The sequence below is a fragment of the Tiliqua scincoides genome, chromosome 8, assembly GCF_035046505.1.
Source record: "Tiliqua scincoides isolate rTilSci1 chromosome 8, rTilSci1.hap2, whole genome shotgun sequence".
Classification (NCBI taxonomy): domain Eukaryota; kingdom Metazoa; phylum Chordata; class Lepidosauria; order Squamata; family Scincidae; genus Tiliqua; species Tiliqua scincoides.
Genome location: NC_089828.1, coordinates 48,747,627 through 48,768,123, shown reverse-complemented (window position 1 = coordinate 48,768,123; position 20,497 = coordinate 48,747,627). Strand labels below are relative to the sequence as shown.

The following is a 20,497-nucleotide window of genomic DNA, read 5'->3' as shown; positions in this document are numbered from 1 at the left end:
GTGGTGAGTCTGACACCATTAATTTTCTAGCTGGAATTACAACACATTCATTACTGCCAATGCAAAGTTGGGATTAAAGGCAGCACAAATGACAACTGATTGCACGTTTAAGGGAGTGTCAGATTCAATCAGGAGTCCGCATGCACATGCCTGCTGCTGGGCTTGGAGAGCTGAATTGCTTAGGAATAGCCAAGGGCAGACCAGGACAGCTTGACACGGACTGCAGATGGTCTTGACTGCAGGCAATCTTGGTCACACAATTCTCCATTGTTTCAGATGGGGGCCCCCAGTTCTCTGTGGGCTACCATCTTTGTGGCACGTGAAATACCACAGTGTGAGGTGGTATTTCAGCCACCATTTCAGATGGATCTACCACTTCCTGCCTGGCAGAGTGGGAAAGCCCTTGGCGGCACTGATCCTTCCCCAAAAGATGGGCAACCGTAAGAGCTTGGGCTGAGCCAATATGCCTCTCTGCAATATTTTTCCCCATGCCCACTTGGAGAACATGGAATAGGGGGGATTTGCTGCATGGGTAACAGCCTACCCTCCATACCTACTTTACCCAGGCTTCGCGCACTGGAGAGGACACTCTGTTCCAGAACCACCATTCAGAGCGTGACACCATAGTCTTCCGAGACTGAAGGATGCCAACTCAACTTGGGAGATAAAGTGGGATACAAATTTGTAAATAAATAAATCATAGAAGTCATGGCAGCATGCATGTTTGAGAGACTGTAGCTCACTGGTAAGGTTGGGAAATATCCCACCTTGAAATCCAAGAGAGTGACTTCTAGTCAGTGTAGACAATCCTGACTTCAATGGAACAATGGTTGGCCTCAGTAGAAGACAGTTTCCTACACTAAGAGCCAGCATTGTGCAGTGGATACAGTATTGGTGCCAGGGAGATCTCAGTTCTAGCCCCACTCAGTCACAAAGTCCACAGACTTTGGGCTAGTTACTTGACTGCCTGCCTCACAGTGGTGGAAAAGAAAAACCCCATGTATGCCATGCCACAGAGGACAAGTGTGAAATTTGCGGATGGAGCTGCAGCTCAGTAGTAGAGCACCTGCTTTGTATGCAGAAGGTCCCAGGTTCAGTCTCTGGCATCTCCAGGCATGGCTAGGAAAGAACCTTGTCTGAATCTCCAGAAAGCTGCTGTCAGCAACACTGACCTGGATAAACCAAGGTTAGCATAAGGCAGCTATATTCCCAGGCAGTCTCCCATACAAGGCTCTGACCAGTCCTAGACTGGCTTAGTTCCACAGGGTAGCTGTAAACGTATCCCGTCAGACACTAAGATCTACCCCCTTTCAGCAGTCCCCTTTCAGCAGTGCTCTGAGAATGGCAGCTCACTATGATGCTGCAGTCCCTAGCCTGGGTGCTCCTATAGAAAAAGTCCTGTCTCTTTTAATTATCTACCAATCTCTGATATCAGTGAGATAAAGAGCAGGGCTTCGGGTAAAATTCAGGTAGGTCCAGATGGGCAGGGGAGGTTCAATAGCACTGAGGTCAGGGAAAAGGCCACAGCTCAGTGGTAAAGTACAGGCTTTGCAGAAGGGTTTTGTCCTTGGCATCTCCTAGCTAGGGCAGAGAAACCTAGAAGAGCTGCTACCAGTCATTGCTGATAACACTGAGACAGTTGGATCAAGGTCCTGTCTCAGCAGAAAGCAGCTTTATAAGTCTCTAGAACCCGGTACTCTGAGTTTGCAAACCAATGAGTAGCCAATGAAGACAATATAATAGTGGGGTTTGATCTCCAGGCTCCAGTTAAAACTCTGCTTTTTGCACCAGTTGGTGTTTGTGGACCATCTTCTAAGACAACCACGTGCAGAGTGTGTTACAGTCATCTTGTGCCTTTAAGGGCTGAGCAAACAAGCTGGACATTCAATCACTGCAGCTGTGGCCACAGAACAGAGTTCAGGGATGGGAGAAAGTGCCTCCTGTTGAATTTCTGCCTGTTATACGTCTGTTTAAAGGCAGAGGGGCCCTGCCTCAAAGGAAGAAAAAAGGACCTTAATTTGTGTTTGGGAGCACAAAATCAGATCAGGGGTACAGCTTCCCCGACTGAAGGCTTTTTCACAGCTGAGTGGTGGGGGAGGAAGGGGACACCAACTCAGACGGCCTCCTCATTACACAGTCTCGCTGGCCATCAGCATGGTTTTAAGTAAGTAACAAGCTCATTGCCCCTTAGAACAAACTGCTACCCACTTCTTCCCATGGGAGAGAAAGACACATCATTCCTCCCACACATTCTCTCTTTCCTGGAACTGCTAATCAAGAGATAAACAGCTTGCAAACCTTGTTCATTCTCCCCCCCTTTCCTCTCTCTCTTTTTATTTTAATAAAAAGCAGGGAAGAGAAAAAAAACAAAAACAAAAAACCAGAGACTTCCACTGGAGCTAGAATTTGCAGTGGCTCTGCTGGTGGAGGGCAGGCTAATAGAAAAGAAAACACAAATCTATGAAATGCATGGTTGGGTCTACTTCTGCTAGTTTCTACAATCTTGAAAAACAAAAAACAAGCAGTTTAAATGAAAAGAATATACAAATCACCTTCGTCAATCCCAGATTGGGTTGCCAACTTTTATGTTGTCAATTGCTCTTGTGCCTCTATCAGCAGATTGAACTGCAGTAGCCGTCAGTGAGTATTAATGCTTGTCTTTGCACCAAGAACCCCTGCACTGATTTCTGCAGATCCAAGCTGCTGTTAGAAGCACAAGAACAGGCTGGATAGGTTTTCCTGGTCAGTTGGCAACCCTGTCCCATATCCTCTGTTCAAAGTGGAGAGTAAGGTCCAGAGTTATGACTAAATAAAAGCTAATCACTGTCTCTCTACCTTCAGCATAGATCAATGATGGGTTTACTGAAAAGATTTGTTTCATTCAAAAGAATGAAAACATTTCCTGAGCAGGTTCTTGAAAACCTCATCTCTCAGAATAGTTAAGAAAAGACATCCTAATGTCTTCCCATGTATTATTTGGATGTGGTCCTTATGACAATCCTGTAAGGTATGTTTATCCTCATGTTGCAGCAGAGGCTGGGAAGGAGCGGTTTACCAAAGCCCCGGTACAGAGTTTGTGGCAGAGACAACATTCAAGCCAGGTAACTCCTGATTCATACCTCAGTCTATTAGCTACACAAGTCCATGCTATGAACCCTGGACCTGGGACCTGATGGCAGAGAATGGGGAAGACTCCAGAGAGTGCCATGTGAATATAGCCTCATCAGAGCCTTCCGGGAAGGGAGCCTCTAGAACCAGCCTCTCCGTCACTTGCCTGCCTCCTCTGACTTCAAGGACTCATCCTGGGAACCCAATGTGGAGGGCACCCCATCTTTACCTTCCTACAGTCAGGGGCAATAGGGGACTTCCCAGCCTATCAGAGCCAATGTCTGAGCAGTTGGGTGCACAGTTACACAGCGATTAGAGTAGTTAGTTCCAGGCAATTGCTGGAGCAATATCCCTGGTTTACTGCTCTGAGATGTTGATGCAGGGTCGCTGTCTGTATTCAGCCTCTGGTAACAGCCCACGGGGAACTGACCAGGCTGCTGAGATCCTGCAACTAACCTGCCCTCTTGCCAAGTCTCACCCATACCTCGATGAGGCCGTCCCACCTTCAAACAGGATATGTAAAGCTCATCCTCCCTCACCCATGCAGTTCTTGGACCTGAGAATCACTGCCCTCTGAACACTTTGCCATCTCACACCTTTGCCTCTCCCAATTTAGGACCCTGCTTCTTCCACCACTCATTCCTTTGATCCTTTTGTCAGTCTTGCTCCTCAATGGGATCACAGAGCACTGCACCCAAGGGCAGCCAGAGACAAGCATAAGAAGAGATATAGGTTTTTAAGTGCCTCCAAGCATGGGCAGAGGGCATTTCACTTCAGCAAAGAGTAAATGCAAAGCGGATCTTCCATCAGCACCACACTTAAAGCCCAATTCTACACCTGCTTACTCAGAAGTAAGTACCATTACAGTCAATGGAGCGTACTCCCAGGAAAGTGTAGCTAGGATTGTAGCCTAAATCCTGTGCAACCTGTTTGGTAAGAAGTAAGTCTCACTGAGTTCAAGGGCCCAGTCCTTTCCAGTGCTGCTGCAGCTGCTGCAGTCACAATGCAGCCCCCAGGTAAGAAGGGTCTGACCTTGAGGAGGCCTCTGTGACTGCTCTTCCATTGCAGGATGCAGCACATGCCCCATTGGCACAATTGCATCAACACTGGAAAGTTGGATAGGATTGAACCCCAAGGGGATTTACTTCCAGGGAAATGGGTGGAGGGTTTCAGACTTGTACCAGATAATACATAGATTATCTAGTAGCAGATAGCCTGGAATTTTGGGTTAGTCTCTGCTAGTAGTGGCCTGCTTTTCTAAGCACTTGTACGTGGCACTTGGCATTGCTCACAGGTAGTTGCTTCTCCAGGCAAATGTTGAACTTTTTGGTCTGGTTTGGCTTCAGCTTCTTCAGTGGGATCCTGGTTTCTCCGATGAACTCATTGTGGCGAAATTTGTCCTCATCGCAGACGGAGACTCTGAAAGGCACACAGTGAACAGATTATTTAGCAAGATGATGCTGTGATGGGGTGGAAATAGTTTTAATGGCCCCCTGCTGCAGGCAGGGCATGAGGCAAGGTTAGTCAGCACTGAAGCCAGGAAAGGTAGGCTTGTAGCACCCTGTGGAAAATCTGAGAGTTAGTACAATTTAATGGTTAGTGTCAGACTACATCTGGGAATACCTGAAATGAAATCCCTATTTGTTCATAAAAAGCTCAGCAGGTTACTTTCAGGCAGTCACTTTCAGGCAGTTTCTCAGTCTGTCCTACCTTGCAGGGTTGTTGTGAGAGTAAAGAGGAGAAGGGAAGCCAATGCATGCTCCTTGGAAGCAGGATGGGATAATATTGCAATAAATAAGGAATAGTCACTGACCTAGCAGCATGTTGTGATGGGTCAGATAATAATAATAATAATAATAATAATAATAATAATAATAATAATAAACTTTATTTATATCCCGCCTGTCTTCCTAAAAGGGACCCAGGGCGGCTTACAACATGTTAAAAACAGATTAAAAACATAATTTAACCAACAGATAAAGAACATATTAAAAACACATTAACAGATACCATAAAAACAGTAGTCAGATAAAAAGAGCATAAAGCAGCAGATCATAGAGGAATAAGGCCTGTAAAAAATACTAAAAGATGGTAAAAAGGCCATGAACTCAGGCTTGTTTAAACAGAAGGGTCTTTAGGCCTTGCCAAAAAGTCTCAAGAGAGGGAGCCATTCTCAAGTCAAGGGGAAGGGAGTTCCATAACATTGGTGCCACTACTGAGAAGGCCCTATTTCTTGCCACCGTCCCACGTACCTCCTTAGGTGGGGGCACTTGTAAAAAGGCCTTCTCTGATGACCTAAGGGGATGAGCCGGATTGTGCGGAAGTAGGCGGTCTCTAAGATACCCTGGCCCAGAGCAGTATAGGGCTTTAAAGGTCAAAACCAGCACCTTGAATTGGGCCCAGAAATGAATGGGCAGCCAATGTAGCCCCCGGAGAAGTGGGCTGACAGAGTCAAACCGCCTAGCTCCAGTGACCACATGGGCCGCCGCATTCTGCACTAATTGCAGTTTCCGAACTGTCTTCAGGGGCAGCCCCTCATAAAGCGCGTTACAATAATCTAACCTCGATGTCACCGTAGCATGGATCACTGTGGCTAGGTCTGCACGATCCAAGTACGGCCGCAGCTGGTGCACCCGCCGAAGCTGAGCGAAGGCCCCCCTAGCCACAACCGCCACTTGGGAATCCAGGAGCAGCTGCGAGTCCAGGTGGACCCCCAAGCTGCGGACCTGCTCCTTCAGTGGGAGTGCAACCCCATTCAGAGCAAGCCAATAGTCCAGCACCTGCATCGAGGATTTCTGAACCAGGAGAGCCTCTGTCTTATCCGGATTTAATTTCAGCTTGTTAGCCCCCACCCAGATCCTCACTGCTTCCAGACAGCGCTCCAGGCCCTCAACCGCCACCCTGGAATCTGGAGGAAAGGAGAGATAGAGCTGGGTGTCATCAGCATATTGATGACACCCCACTCCAAACCCCCGGATGACCTCACCCAGCGGTTTCATGTAGATATTAAATAGCATGGGGGACAGAATTGAACTCTGCGGCACCCCGCACCTCAATGGCCAGGGTGTCGAACAGGCATCCCCCAGCACCACCATCTGGGACCGACCTTCCAAGTAGGAGCGGAACCACTGCAAAACAGTGCCTCCAACTCCCAACTCGGCCAATCGGCCCAGAAGGACACCATGGTCGATGGTATCGAAAGCTGCTGAGAGGTCCAGCAGGACCAACAGGGACGCACTCCCCCGTCCAGTCCCCGGCGTAGGTCATCCACCAAGGCAACCAAGGCAGTTTCCGTCCCAAAGCCCAGCCTGAAAAGGATCCTTTGCAACAAACCTGAGTAAGGGAAAAAGGTATTCCAAGCCTGCAATTAGTAGTGAGTTTATTTTATGTGAGTTGTTTCAGCCAGGAAACCTAGTAGTAGATGGCAATTGCAAGAGGTGAGGCTTCTCCACCATTGAGCCACAGAGACAGGAAGGACTCTCAGCTATGGTCTCTCCTCCAAAGTGACTCCAATCTGCAAAGAGCTGGAGGAACAAGTAGGCAAGAGCTCTCTAGCCCAGCTGTTTTGGCTACCACTGCTGGTTCTTAAAGCTGTGGCAGGCCTGCCGTAAATTGCCTTCAAATGGGTGTGAAACCTCTTTAGCTGTGGGCTGTAAGAGCTCTGGTTTCAGTTGATTAAAGCACAGCCAGATTGCTAGAAGGAGCACCCCAGCTGGCTGCACCTTTGGACCTCAGGCATCTGCAAAGTAAAGGTTAGCACTCTGTAATTCTGTGATGACCTCTTTATTCACAACTATATGTGCCAGGAACGTACATCCAGGATGCAGAAACAATCAGACAAGCAGTACCAGCGTCATGGCAATATCAGCTCCCTTCCTCCAAGTGCAAAATGATGCCTCCCTCCTTGGGCCAGACTCAACCTGGACAGCTCAGGTTCAGTATCGTCTTGCCCAGCAAGTGGGTGTGATCCAGGTACGTTCCAAGTAGATCTCAATCAGATATACAGTATATACTGAATATCTGTAACAATGAACAAGGTGGTGGAGGCAAACCCAGCTACTGAATTAACCATAGCTGCTCAGCCAGACCAAAGCATTTTTTTTTAAGGCGTCAACTGCGTCTAGAAGTTTCCTCGGCTTTGGTGAGTTTTCAGCAGGAAAGATTCAATAATTATCCAAAAGGTGCAAAGAATGCCTTGCTGTCAGCCAACAGCTAATGGGCCTGGCTGCGTCTTCCCCTTGGTGTTCTCAGATCCACTGTGGCTGTGTAGGCAGCAGGAGAATGAGAAAATGAAGCCCACCAAGTCCCCTTCGCGCACTGAAATGAGAACCCTCGCCATGGCCTCGAAGCCGGTGGGATCGTTAGGATGAAGCAGCCTGTCAAATTCATTTTAATTACAGCAGCACAATGTTATTTTTTTTTCTAACGAGCCGGAACTGTGGCCAAGAAGCTCGATGTAATTAGAGATGATTAAGTGCTACAGCAAAACCTTTGGTGCGTGATTTCTTGGAAGTCACCAAGTGACCAGTGCAATCTCCTGAGCAACTGTGGAAGCAAATGCCTCTCATTGGAACTGGTATCGGGGCTGGCCCATCCAAGAGACCAACTGAAGCAGTCATCTCAGGCAGCAGGTTGGTTCAACTCTACCTGCCTCCTTGCCTCCAATGCTCTTCCTCATCTTTCAATTTCCTGGATTGGAAAAGGAAGAGGGGGACAGAGGAAGAGGCAATGTGAAGGGGAGGAGTGGGATGAACGAGAACACTGGCGAATGGAAAGAGCAGAAGTTGGCAATTATTGGATAAATAAAGGGGAGAGCATTTGGCATGAGGCATCAGGTGGTCTTGGACTGGTCCTGGCTAGTCTGCTGCAATGCGGAGAGTCATTTGAATTGGACAAGGGAGATCTGGGTTTAAATCTCCACATAGCTTTGAAACTTGCAACCTGACCTTAGTCCAATCACTGTTGCTGAACCATGCCTACCTAACAGGGCTGTTGTGAATGGGGCTCGGTTGAAAATACTTCATAGATAACTGAAATGAGGGGGACGAGCAACGGTGAAATTTGCCATAGAGTTCAATGATGGTTGAATGGCAGGTCATAGCAGTGGTGGCTGCCTTCTTAGCCACAGCCACTTTCATTTATTAACTTATTTGCTGTTGTCACTGCCTTTTGAACAGCCAAGGCAGCAATTGAGCTCTACTCAGGGTTCACAAAATGGCAGCAGCCTTTCCACACCCCCCCCCCCACAATAATATTCCTTCAAACAATGCCACGTCATCATGTAGGCTCAGGCCAGGTGCATTCTGGGAAAAAGATGGTTCCTGCCACTTGGGAGTTGCTGATCATGGAGGGAAATTGGACCCACACCCCCAACATTTTCTCTGACACCCCTGAAAAATGTCTGAAATGCCTCCCCAACAGAATAGGCTGGGAAAGTAGGGGGATGTTCAAGCCAGCTGTAGCTATGAGGAGAAAACTGTATCATTGCCCCAAGTTTCTTTCTTGCAGAATACAAATGGAATTATAAAACTAAAAATGTACAAGTGGAGACAAAAGTGGGTGTCTAAAATACCTCTGTGTCCATTTGGTTTTCTCCTCATTCACATATACATCCATTCACATACACATCCATCCTTGTCTACACATACACACTCACCCTCTGAGTTAAATCATTAACATACCACTATCATAACATGCAAGATTTGCACACAGGGTCTAAGACAGTTGTCTGGGCAACTCTTATCCCCAAATCAGTTAGCCCCAATGAGAGGAGGACAAAAAATCCTAAGGTAAATACAGCTGTAGTCTTTGCAACGTCTACAGCTGTTGGCTCTGGTTTCAGTTGATTAAAATGAGCCCTCTTTAAACATTGGCTAAGCTGCTGGGTGTTAAGGAATATTCATGAACATCCCAATTTCTCAGTAATTGTCCCTGGGTTTCCTGCTTAACATCTTAGACAGTGGCTGGGATGTGATTTGAAGTAGGAAAAATGGCAAATGTATGATAGGGGTGCTTAACCTTTCTCCCCCATCTGCCACTTCTCTCTTGCACATTTGTCCCACAGATACTTTATTCTAGACCTCAGGAGGATAAAACCTGCAGGACAGGGTGAGAGTGTAACTGAAAAGTCAATACACTTGCAAAAGGAAACACAGGACTAATTTATTCTCCATAGAACCATAACATGCAAAGAAGTAGCAAATGCACAAGCTATGGCAGGGTTAAAATGAACATTAGTCAATTCTGTGGTTGTGTGCTGCTAACAGCCTTTTAAAATTGCTTGCGCTTCTGTCTTCAGCAACAATTTTCTCTCAAAATCCTTTATCACCCTCACCTTTTGCAGAAGCAAATTCATTAAAGCGCTTCTTATTAAGAGAGCTAAGGAGCCAGAAAAGGCAGGAAAGTGATGAAACACACTAGATAACACATGGGCCACCGGGGTGGTTGTCGGTTCAAATCTCACAAGACACAGACACAATACCTGCTCAAATGAGCATTGGAGCGGGGACTTATCTAAGGAATAGAAAGACTTGAGCTGCATGCAAAAGGTTCCTTTTCTCTGTGTTTTAAAAATGATACGAAGTGGGGGAGAAAAGTCATTTGCAGGCAAAAAAGAAAGCTATATTCCAGACTGACATCTCAAACAGCTGCATTGTACTCTGCTTAGCAGAGCCGCCAAAGAATTCATTAAATTGAGGGATGGGAGGAGGGGGACGGCGGCAAGATGTACCAACCACTAAATTGACTTTATTCAACATAGATAAAACTTTTAAAACGTAGACTGAGTACTTTTCTACACACGACCAGTGCTGTACAGTAACTAAACCTTTTTTTAATATATTCCTATGTGTTGCAAAGGGTTCTGGGAAGTATTCTGGGCCATACACTGTTCTTTCATGTAGGACAGTGGCCTGGCCAGGCATCTCATGAGCTCTGAACCTACAGTAGCCCCAGTGCCTTAAGGCTATGGCCCAGAAAGGAACTGAGCCATCTAAACGGTTCCAGACAAAGCAGCTGGCATATGGAAAAAGAACATTTTAAATGAGTTGGAATCCTGGGCATGGAATTTTGCATGGGAAAATGCCTTCATCCACTGAGCCCCAGGATCTTGCTATCTTTGTGGGTGGACAAGACAGTGGGCAGGTTGGGGGGGGGGCTTACACACACAAAAAAGGGGGCGGAAACTTTGGGCACCACCTCAGGTGTTGTTTCATCTTGGGGTCAGGTCTGGTTCTAAGGAGCCCTTTTTTCCATGTTGGCAAAGTTAACATGGGGGAGGTTTTCAGCATTTAAAGGAGTTCTAGACCTATAGCTAAAATAAAGTAACTGTACGTGTTAATGTGGGGGAGTAATAATTAGCCCCCTCCTTCATCTTGATGCTTTATTGAACTGTGCCCAGCTATGAACTCCTTAACCTGCCTTCTAACAGGTTATTCTAATAATAGGGGCAGTGTTGCTCTCCCTCTGCTAAATTAGCAAGACACCATTTAACAGATGCCTCTTAAACCCAATCTACACATTCTATATGGTTGGCAACCTGCAGTCTCGAAAGACTATGGTATAAGCCTACAGCACCCTGTATTCCCAGGCGGTCTCCCATCCAAGTACTAACCAGGCCTGACCCTGCTTAGCTTCCAAGATCAGACAAGATCAGGCATCTGCAGGGTAACACATTCTATAAAGTTTTAGTGAAACGGAAAGCTGAGGTGGTAGAATTCTGGACTGTTCCACTTCTGACAGCGGGTGGGGGTGTGAAAATTTAGGGTTCTCTCACATGCAAAAAAAAAATCTTGCATGAAGCAAACCAGCAACTCAGTGAGATATGTGCACTAAATATTACCTTCAATGAGCTCATTTACTACATGCATTGGGGTTTGCATTTTGAGGATTCCAAAATATGACTCCTCCCCTGCAGGTTGAAGTGGAACAGTCTTCAACTCACCACCCCACTGTATAATGTGTAGCTTAGGTCTTAGCCTTGTTAGCAAGGGTGCACTAGGAACAGGGGTGGCCCAAACCAATCTGCTACCCCCACCCCCAAATTCTGTCATTCATTACCCCCAAATTCCATTGCCCATCCCCCCAGTTCTGTCATCTGCTCCCTCCCTCCCATCAGTAGCCTCACCATTTTCATCCTCCTGCCCTAGCTCTGCTGCCACTTTTTGTAAAATGGTGAGGAAGAGACACCCCAGGTGTAGAACTTCCAGCATTCTCTCCTCTGGGCACTTCTCAAGAAGCAATGGCAGGAGTGGGAGGAGGGAAGCCCTCTCTGCTCCCTGAACATGCAAGAAGAAGGTGGAGCAATCGATCTGGAGGAGGTGGTGGGCATGTGCAGGGCATTCCCAGCCAGCTTGCCACCTCCTCCAGCCCACGGCCCGAAAAGAGGGGTTCAAATGGCTGGGCCATCCCGGGTGATGAAGTACCTTATTTCAGCTTTCAGAGCCCGTACACTGGATTATGGCAATCTCTGTTACCCCACAGGAAAGGGGAGGGAGGGGAAACCTGTCCTCAAAGAATGCCCCAAGCGACATAATGGGAAATAGCACCATCTCCTTTGAAATGCTTGTTTTCAGCTTCATGGCTCTCCCAACAAGCAAACAGCAGTTCCAGCAGATCGCCCAGGAAAAGCACTCCAGCGCTCATCAGAAGCCACGTCGCCAGGCTAAACCTGCATGTGTGCTTCTTGTGCCAGCTTCTCAAGTGACTCATGTGTTTGTGATCCTTCACAAAGATGGTTCTGAGTGCCAGGAGAGATGCCAGGAAACCATCAATAATGAGACAAGCAAAGGGGTACTTTCCCTTGAGAACAGCACAGCTCTCTGCTTGCTTGCCTGGACTAAAACTAGCAACCTTGCTTTTCCCTTGCAGGGAGAAGGATGCCATTTAACCAGGGCGGAGTTAATAACATACCCTCCAACATTTCACAGATAAAATAGCATTATCTACCCTAGTGCGCCTGCAAACACCTCAATTGTCACAGCAAGGATCCCTGCTTGAAACGTTCCCTGTGACACATTGCGAAAAGTTCTAGTCTGTTTTGTGTGGTGCTTGAAGCTGACCATAGCAACAGTCTCCTTTCAAAAACACAAAATAAACCATAAAACTGTGTCATCTTGCAATGGGTTTGGTTGTTATATGGAGCAACTGTAACTCAAGAATACTTTGGAAGTGGGGAGTTGCAAGGAAGTAGTGCACTCCGGTTCTGTGGCCCTGCACATACAGTGATATGTATTTGCGTTAGAGAGGTCAGTGAAGTCCTCTTACCTTGGCCTTGAAAATTCATTTTAGTGGTTCAAAATTTCCCTCCGCAAAGGAGGGATGGAGTCTCAGAGTACCTTCCTTGTGTCCCTCCATTGCTGTGCTAGCCAGGAAAAAGGTGTGGAAAGTGCCCTTGCAAAAACTACAGCTGCCTCTTGCAAAGACTACAACTCCCAGCCCATGTGCCTTTCTGGTTGGTCAGCTCAGCAGTGGAAGGACATGAGCGGGGGTGGGTGGAGGGGAAGAATTTTGAGAAAACAGTCCTCCATAGCAGCGTGATGCCCATAGCCAGGTCCTAGACAGGTCTTCCCTTGTTTTTCAACATAACTACAGAAATGCTTTTAAAAGACAAGAAAGAGTCCTGTGGCAAGAAAGTGTCTTGGAGCAAATTATGCCCCGATACCGGTGGAAGTGATGATGCCAGCAGAGGTGATGTTCCACCGGTGAGTGCAATGAAGCTGCCACCTCTAAGGCTGGCAGCCATGCATGCAGGCCAGCACACAGGCCACTGCCTTGACAGTGTCGGAGAACTGGAGGTAGCATTGGTCGGTGGGAGGAATGCAGTGAGGAGGGGGAGCAATGCAAAAGTGTCAGGGTAGGGCAGGGGGAGGATAGGAGGCAGAATGGGGGTGGGTGGGGGCTCTCACCAGCAGCACATGCTTGTGCCAGGATCCTATGCTCCTTCCATCTCCCCTTCCCGTTCTCTTAATCACCTTGGTTCTGCACCAGCAAAATGGCTGACACAGAACCAAGGAGAACCCACTGGGGAAGCAGAATGAATGTTCCTTTATCCTAAGACCTCAGTGACTGCACCCCCTCCCATTAGGTTCAGCATGTGCTCAGTTGGTGCAGTTGCACCGAAGGGTTTTTTTGATAGGATAGGGCCGTGGAGAGTAACATGTTTATTGTAAAGTGCCACAACACTCTGTTGTTTCAGCTGCTACTGACTCATGTGGCTAAACCCCTGGAAGTTGCTTTGACAAAAGTTAGTCTTTAAGTGGATGATTCTCTGGGAGCCGGAAGGAACCTCTCCAGCCTGACAGCTGAGTGAGGAGATGCGAATGAGATGGGAGAGCCGTCTTTAAGACAAGCACCCTTTTAAAACAGGAGAGCGGAGAGAAGACTAATAAAAAGGGAGCATGTACAAGGAGCGATAAAAAAAAACAGAAAACACAGTGAACAAAAGGAGTGGGAAATGGATTTTCTTTATCTCGGGAGTGTTTCTCATCCCGCTGGCCCTGGCCCACTGTAATGTTTATCACCCGCAAGGGGCAGCTTTTATAGGAAAGAACAAGATACAAAAGGCTGTCACTTTCAAATCTCTTCCTTTGGGCTGGTTCAGTGGGGCTCTTCCTCCTCCTTTGATATCAAAAATGACAGAGCGACCTCCTTTTTCTCCAAGGCACAAGCCAGGTTAAGAGTCAATTCCCAGTATTGTGACTCTAAAGCACGCAGGATGACATGAGGGGAAACCCTTCCTCATTATGCAGCCTGGGAAAAAAGCAGGCTTTGCCTGTACAAGACTCCCTAGATACAAGATACCTAGATAGAAGATAGAAGACTGGCGATTTCTCATTCCCACCCTCCCTAAAGGCAAATGAGGGGAACCTTTGACAATGGCTGCAACTCCTTCCACCCCAGTTGGCCAAGCACAGCATCCTCGAGAGGCCCTTTAATAGCACTGGGTCTTCTGGGAGACACTACCTTTTGGAGATGGGGGTGATCAAGACGGTTCATGCCACTGCTGTTTCTCAGATGGTTCATGCTCTGCTACCATTGGTATTGGGGCTTAGGGGCTGGTGCAGAGAACCCTCTGATTGTCATCTGTGAGGTTTTCTGTCTCTGAGCCCTAATCTTGAGGAGAACTCACAGCCTCAAGAAGCTTAAGGATCAGGGCCCCTCTTATCTGCCAAGAAAAGGCAGATCAAGAGGGCTAGCTATAAAACCTTTCGCTTGTTGTCTGAATGTTGCTGCACCACTCCTCTTCTGAGGTGTTCTTCTGTCCTCAGACTTCAGCTATAGCTACTTGGCTGGAGAGCTTCCCTGTGTCCTCAGTAAATCGGCCATGAAACATGCTCCTCATAATGCTGGACAACAACTTTGCCTCGCCGAGAGATCAGGAATCCAAGCCTTCCAACTCCTGTATTAGTGGGGACAATTCCCTATTTCCCCATTCAGCTCTGGGCGCTTTTGACTGAATCTAAGAAGATCAAATACACATGGCCCCATTTACTTAGCTTTAGAGAAGCAAGAGGCTTATAGAGAATCTCATGGGAACACACATTCTCTCTCTCTTGTAAATTACAATACAAGAAAGGAAAAGATGGCACAATTGTACACCCTGTGGTTATTTGCTTGTGCCATTATCTACAGAAAACAGCTAGAAGACAGCACTAACAGGGGAATATGGGGAGCAAGGGAATGGGGAGGTGGATGTTTTAATCTGAAGTTGGCAGGAGCTGGCCTGAGCAGATAGGAAGCCCCACTTCTCCATAGCCTCAGAACACAGCAAACAACACTTATTCAAGTGGAGTCAGTTGACAATCAAAGCCCCAGGGAGACCAAATTTCTCTATCCTAAATAAAAAGATGGCTGAAATGGATATCAAGAGAGAGAAATTCAAGGCCCATTTTGATTAGAGGTAAGCTACAATTCTCTTTCTTTGCCAAGCAAATCAGTTTTTCTGATAGTTTGCAGAGCTCCTTGCAAAAATAACATTCACCTCTTCCTTTAAATTGCCATCACTTGCACCTGCTCTCACTTGCTCTCAATTACACCATCATCATGCAGCAACATGGCACCGTGACACCATCACGTTCATTATGTGTTCTCTGATTGGCTGGGATCAGTTGTGTGATTTAGCCATTTCCGCCCAATGTTGCATATACACAACAAATGTGTACACCTGTGGGCTGGGCAGAAATGGGTTAGCCCTACAAGGAAGAAGCAGTAGTAGTCAAGGATGCTGCTGAGAATTGGATATAAAAGGGTGAATAGTTGCATAGTCTGCAATCCTATACACATCTTCCTCAGAGTAAGCCCCATTCAACTCAGTGAAACTTACTTCTGAGTAGGCATGCCTAGGACTGAGCTGTAAGCAATATTTTGGGGGGAGAGATTTCATCCTAAAATCATAAGTAGACCTGAAAATCAGAAGCAAAAGCAGCGCAATTCCTGTGTGGAGGTAATATTTTACTACTCTGATGCACAAAGCAAGATACATGCACATGCTTGTATTGTATGTACATGTACAGGATGTCAGTATTCAGATGTATGTCAGAATCACACATTTCATGGTTGGGGAGGAAGTCTGCTCTTCCTTCAATCCTGCCAACTTCAGTCTGACCCTAGAAAATTACAACCATTAGAAAGCAAGTTCACTCCTATCTGCACCCTGGTTCCTTATCTTCATCACATAATGGTGTGACCAAGATAAAACTCAGAAATAAATATGGCTACCCTACATGTGTTGGAATACAAGCATGCCAATTTTCTTTTGCCACAAGTTGGAAGATAAGTGACATGATGAGAGAATTCTCGATAGTGTTGCACTACTTTAATTTGGTTGTGTTTCCCATATCAGTGTAGATACCTCAAGCCAATCTTTTTATGCGGGGGGAGGGGGGATGTAGAGGAACAGCCTCCCTCCATTTATGTTCCCAATTCCCCTCAGATTTTCTAGCACAATTAAATCTCTTAATCATCAAAGCCACAGAGTCAATTACCTCCAAAGATGAAGCTATTAAGGCAGCAACAAAAACTAGGTTAACAGGACAGCGATGACATAGAAAGAGAGGCAAGGACACAACCCAACACAGAAACATGCCAGGCAACCCCATCCTCCATCAAAGATACAATCAGGTGCAGGCCACTTCCTGGATTCAAAAATGGTGGAGAATGGAACTAAAGAGGAGGAGAGGAGAAGTGGGCTGAAGTATTGGAAACAACAGAGGAAGGGGAGGCAGAAATGATCTGGTGAAGAATAGCTGTGGTTATTTCATATATACTAGAGCTGCCAGGTCAGATGCTTACCCTGCACATGCCCGATCTCGTCTGATCTCGGAAGCTAAGCAGGGTCAGGCTTGGTTAGTACTTGGATGGGAGACCGCCTGGGAATACTGGGTGCTGTAGGCTTATACCATAGTCTTTCGAGACTGAAGGTTGCCAACCACTCCACTCTGGTGATGTCACAAGACTTGCCAACCTTTGAAAAATGGGAGGAAACATATCTGGTGCCAGAGAGAAACACAAAGGCAAAGGGGAGAGGCACAGAAGTCTAAAAAATAGCCTGAGATTAAGCTTTACCACCTGTTCATCCGAGGAAGAAACCCAAAGGAACAGGATCATTTTGGGCATTGTTATGACCCCATTCCGAGGAGCGATTGTCCAAGCTTGAGGATGTGGGACCTGAACTGGATGTAGTCACAGATCCTGACACCAACCTGGAGCCAGAAGAATCTCCAGAAGAGGAGTCCTCAGAAGCAGCACTCTCAGAAGTCCCTCCTGAAGAACTGGCCTCTCCCATGTCAGGAAGTTCACAGTCCCCAGTGCCTGCACATTAGTGCTGGCAGTGGGTAAGGTGGTGGGACTAGACTGAGAGGAGGCAAAATGCAAGGCTCCAGGCCAGAAGGCCTCCACTCTCCCAGTAGGGAAGCAGAGTCTAGGAGGGATAGTGGGAAAGTCTGGCCGGCTCTCTCAGAGCTACTTGCTGCCTCAGAGTTGTCCAGGGTACTGTGACACTGACCTGCATTGTCACCCACCTGCAGTTAATAGCAACACTACTGTGTGTGTGGACAGACAGACAGACTTAGTTATAGTGTAGTACGGGGACTAGGGCAAAGAGAAGGCAGATTTCAAGGAGGGATTTGGGCCACTTGGGACAGGCTTGATGGTATAACTGTGCTGGGATTAAGTCCCTTTTATCTATTTTTCATCAAAACTGTTCCCATCAACCTGCTCTAATTTAGCACTCATGGCCCATTTGACTCACCCCATGGTTCTAAATTAGATGCAGATTTTGGAAATGGATGCTTAATCTCACAGTGGTTTTGGTTTGGGCTTGCCAGGGGTCCATAAGCCATGACACATTAGGGATATTGTGTATTGGTCTTGAACAGAAAAGCCTGTTGAACCCATTACATGACTCCATCCTTTTCCTTTGGAGACAGATGTAAAACAATTACATTTGGGCATGAATTTTATTATAAGAAATCAATGCAACATATTAAAACAATCCACCATGGCTGATTTAAAAACAAAAGTTGATCCATGACAAGCAGAGACAAATTCCTCTTGGCTTTCAAAAATCCTTCTGAGAGATTCTCTGAGCTTCATTCTCAGTATTAAATTAAGCCACCCACTACCACCTCCTGGGTCCTCCTTTCGTTCGGACAGCTTTAGGAGTTGTCCGTTTCTTTCTTTTAGTAAAGAAACAGGAAGAAACAATATGAACCAACATGGGAACTTGGCAACAACTTGTGTAATGGTTCAGTATGCTGAATTAGGGCTGAGAAGTCCTGGGTTCAAATTCCTCCACTCAGCCAGAAAGCTCATTGTACTAGTCTTGTACTAGTTTTTCTCCCTCAGAGTAACATACCTCACAGGGTTAGGGTATGTAAATTGGTGCACAGTGTACTCCATGTACCATGGAGTGGAGTAGGGAAGCACCTCGATATCTCAGGTACTGGTGGGGGGAAGGGCTTGAGATGGGCCTGCAAAGAAGTCCTGGAGTCTTCTCCAACACCTGAAGGACTTTACTAGTATGGCCCATGCTAAACTCTCTCTCTCTCTCTCTCTCTCTCTCTCTCACACACACACACACACACACACACACACACACACAGGCATAATATACTCCAGTTGAGGAATTCAGTTCCTCTTCCCCATATCCCATCACTTCCACTACCAGAGCTTATGAAGTGCTCCAAGATTGATTGCTTCACGACAGAGCTTGTGAAAAAAATACAACCGGTGTTGCAGAATTCATTGGAAATGGCCCAAACACCTCTCGTTAATAATGCATGCCATGAGTAGTTCTTCCAAAAGACACCAGTGAGCAAAATAATTATTGGCTGAATACCACATTCTTTGTGAATAATACATTATTTGCTCAAGGGTTGAGAAGATGACTCGTTCCAAGACAACCTCTGATTCACTTTGAATATACAGTTCAGTGCGGGGGAAAAAAATTATTCCACCTGCTACCCCCTTTCAGGAGTAGGGGGCTAGAGGAGTGGGCAAGCAGGTGGTAAGTTCTATGACAGAGACTGGGTTGTACAAGCCTCACCCTCATTGTGATACTTAATAGTATATGACATAAGTATATTATATTGATGAAATACTTATAGTACCCATGTAGGTAAGCAAGTATTTTTAACCCCATAATACAGATGGGGAAGACTGAGGTCAGTGACGTCATGGCAAAGGCAAGATTTGAACCAGGAATTCCTAACTCATTTCTTAACCACTACACTATACCAGCTCTGTATAATAGAAGGAGATTGTGCCTCAGGCAGGCTGGCCCATGGGCAGCCCAATCCTATCCAACCTCCCCAACACTGATGCAGTAGCACCAGTAGCTTCATATGTGTTGGTGGAATGATGGCAGGCTCCTTGAGGTAAGGAGACATTTGTCCCCTTGCCCTTGGGTAATCCCCAGTTGTGGCAATGGGTCTACTTGAAGCTGCATCTGCTAAATCGCTGGCACACATCTGTGTAGATTCGTGTCATCAGATCTGACCAGGGAAAGGGAATAGGTTATGGTGTGCACTGCTGAAGTCAGTCCCAGACCCTCTAGTGCCAGATCCCGGGCCTCACTGAAAGCCCTGTATTTTAGAGGAAAAAAGGTGGGATGTAAATCATTTAAATGAATAAATCAATAAATCAGAAGCCTATTGTCCACTCTGAAGAGCCAGGCTCTACAAAGAGCGACAGAGAGGCAGGAAGAGGTACACAAATAGCATGTTTATGACATTGCACAACTGGAAATAGCTTCTATTTCTGTTACATAAGCATCTACACATATTGCTTTGTCAGCACAACTTTCTGAGTGAGCTTATAACCCCCTCATCATGCCACCGTTGGTGCCACACCGCTGGCCTTTGCATCTGGTGGAGCACAGTATTTTCCTGCAGAGTGGCCTGTCAGATCTCTGCAGCATCGGAGGCCGCAGAGTAATTTTCCTGTCATAACAGGTAACAGCAGATCTGTGAAAGGCGACTCAACATTTTCCCCTCTCCGCATGCTAAACAAACAAAAGCAGGGGGTCACATTCAGCACTGCAACTGACCAATGACTCCTCACTTCCTCAACTGCAATGCTCTAACACAGGGGTGCCCAAACCCCGGCCCTGGGGCCACTTGCGGCCCTCGAGGACTCCCAATGCAGTCCTCAGAGAGCCCCCAGTCTCCAATGAGCCTCTGGCCCTCTGGAGATTTGCTGGAGTCCACATTGACCCAACACAACTGCTCTCAGTGTGAGGGCAACTGTTTGACGTCTCACGTGAGCTGAGGATGAGGGTTCTCTCCACGGCTTGTTGTTTCACATCTGTGATGCAGTAGTGGCAGCAAAGGAAAGGCCAGCCTTGCTTTGTGCAAGGCCTTTTATAGGCCTTGAGCTATTGCAAGACCTTCATTCATTCATATAAGTTCCATCTTTAAAATATTCATTTATGTAAACTTATGTAAATTTATTCAAATTTTAAATGTAAATTAGTTCTTTTTTTCCCCGGCCCCCGACACAGTGTCAGAAAGATGATGTGGCCCTCCAGCCAAAAACTTTGGACACCCCTGCTCTAACACAACAGCAGCCAGAAAGACTCTTACTGTTCTGGAGAAGTATCAACGCACTCACACCCTCTTAAGAATCCTTTCCTTCTTTGTTCCACCAAAGCAATTTTGCATACCTTTCACAACCCTCTCAGTGTTGTTCTGGCAAAAGCTGACTCCGAACCACATTTACTTACAACATTTTTCTGTCGCATTCTCTGTATAAGCTGGAAGTGAGGTATGGCACCATCATCACAGAAAGTCACAATCAAGTTACTTGAACACAGAAACTCTAAAACAATTCCGGTGGATTCAGGGAGATTCACAGGGAGATTCAGGGAGATGAGCAGCTGGATCATTGATTT

General features: G+C 46.6%; 1 protein-coding gene and 1 pseudogene across 1 annotated transcript in view; one reads left to right on the top strand and one right to left on the bottom strand.

Moving 5' to 3' along the window:
• DOC2B (double C2 domain beta) overlaps positions 1-20,497 on the bottom strand; it is a 129,727-nt gene that overhangs the window by 21,118 nt on the left and 88,112 nt on the right. Inside the window, exon 5 of the mRNA XM_066635635.1 lies at positions 4,401-4,527. Within this exon, the coding sequence (XP_066491732.1) occupies positions 4,401-4,527 (127 nt within the window). The remainder of the gene's footprint in view (positions 1-4,400; positions 4,528-20,497) is intronic.
• Positions 16,381-16,500, top strand: LOC136659772 (5S ribosomal RNA; annotated as a pseudogene).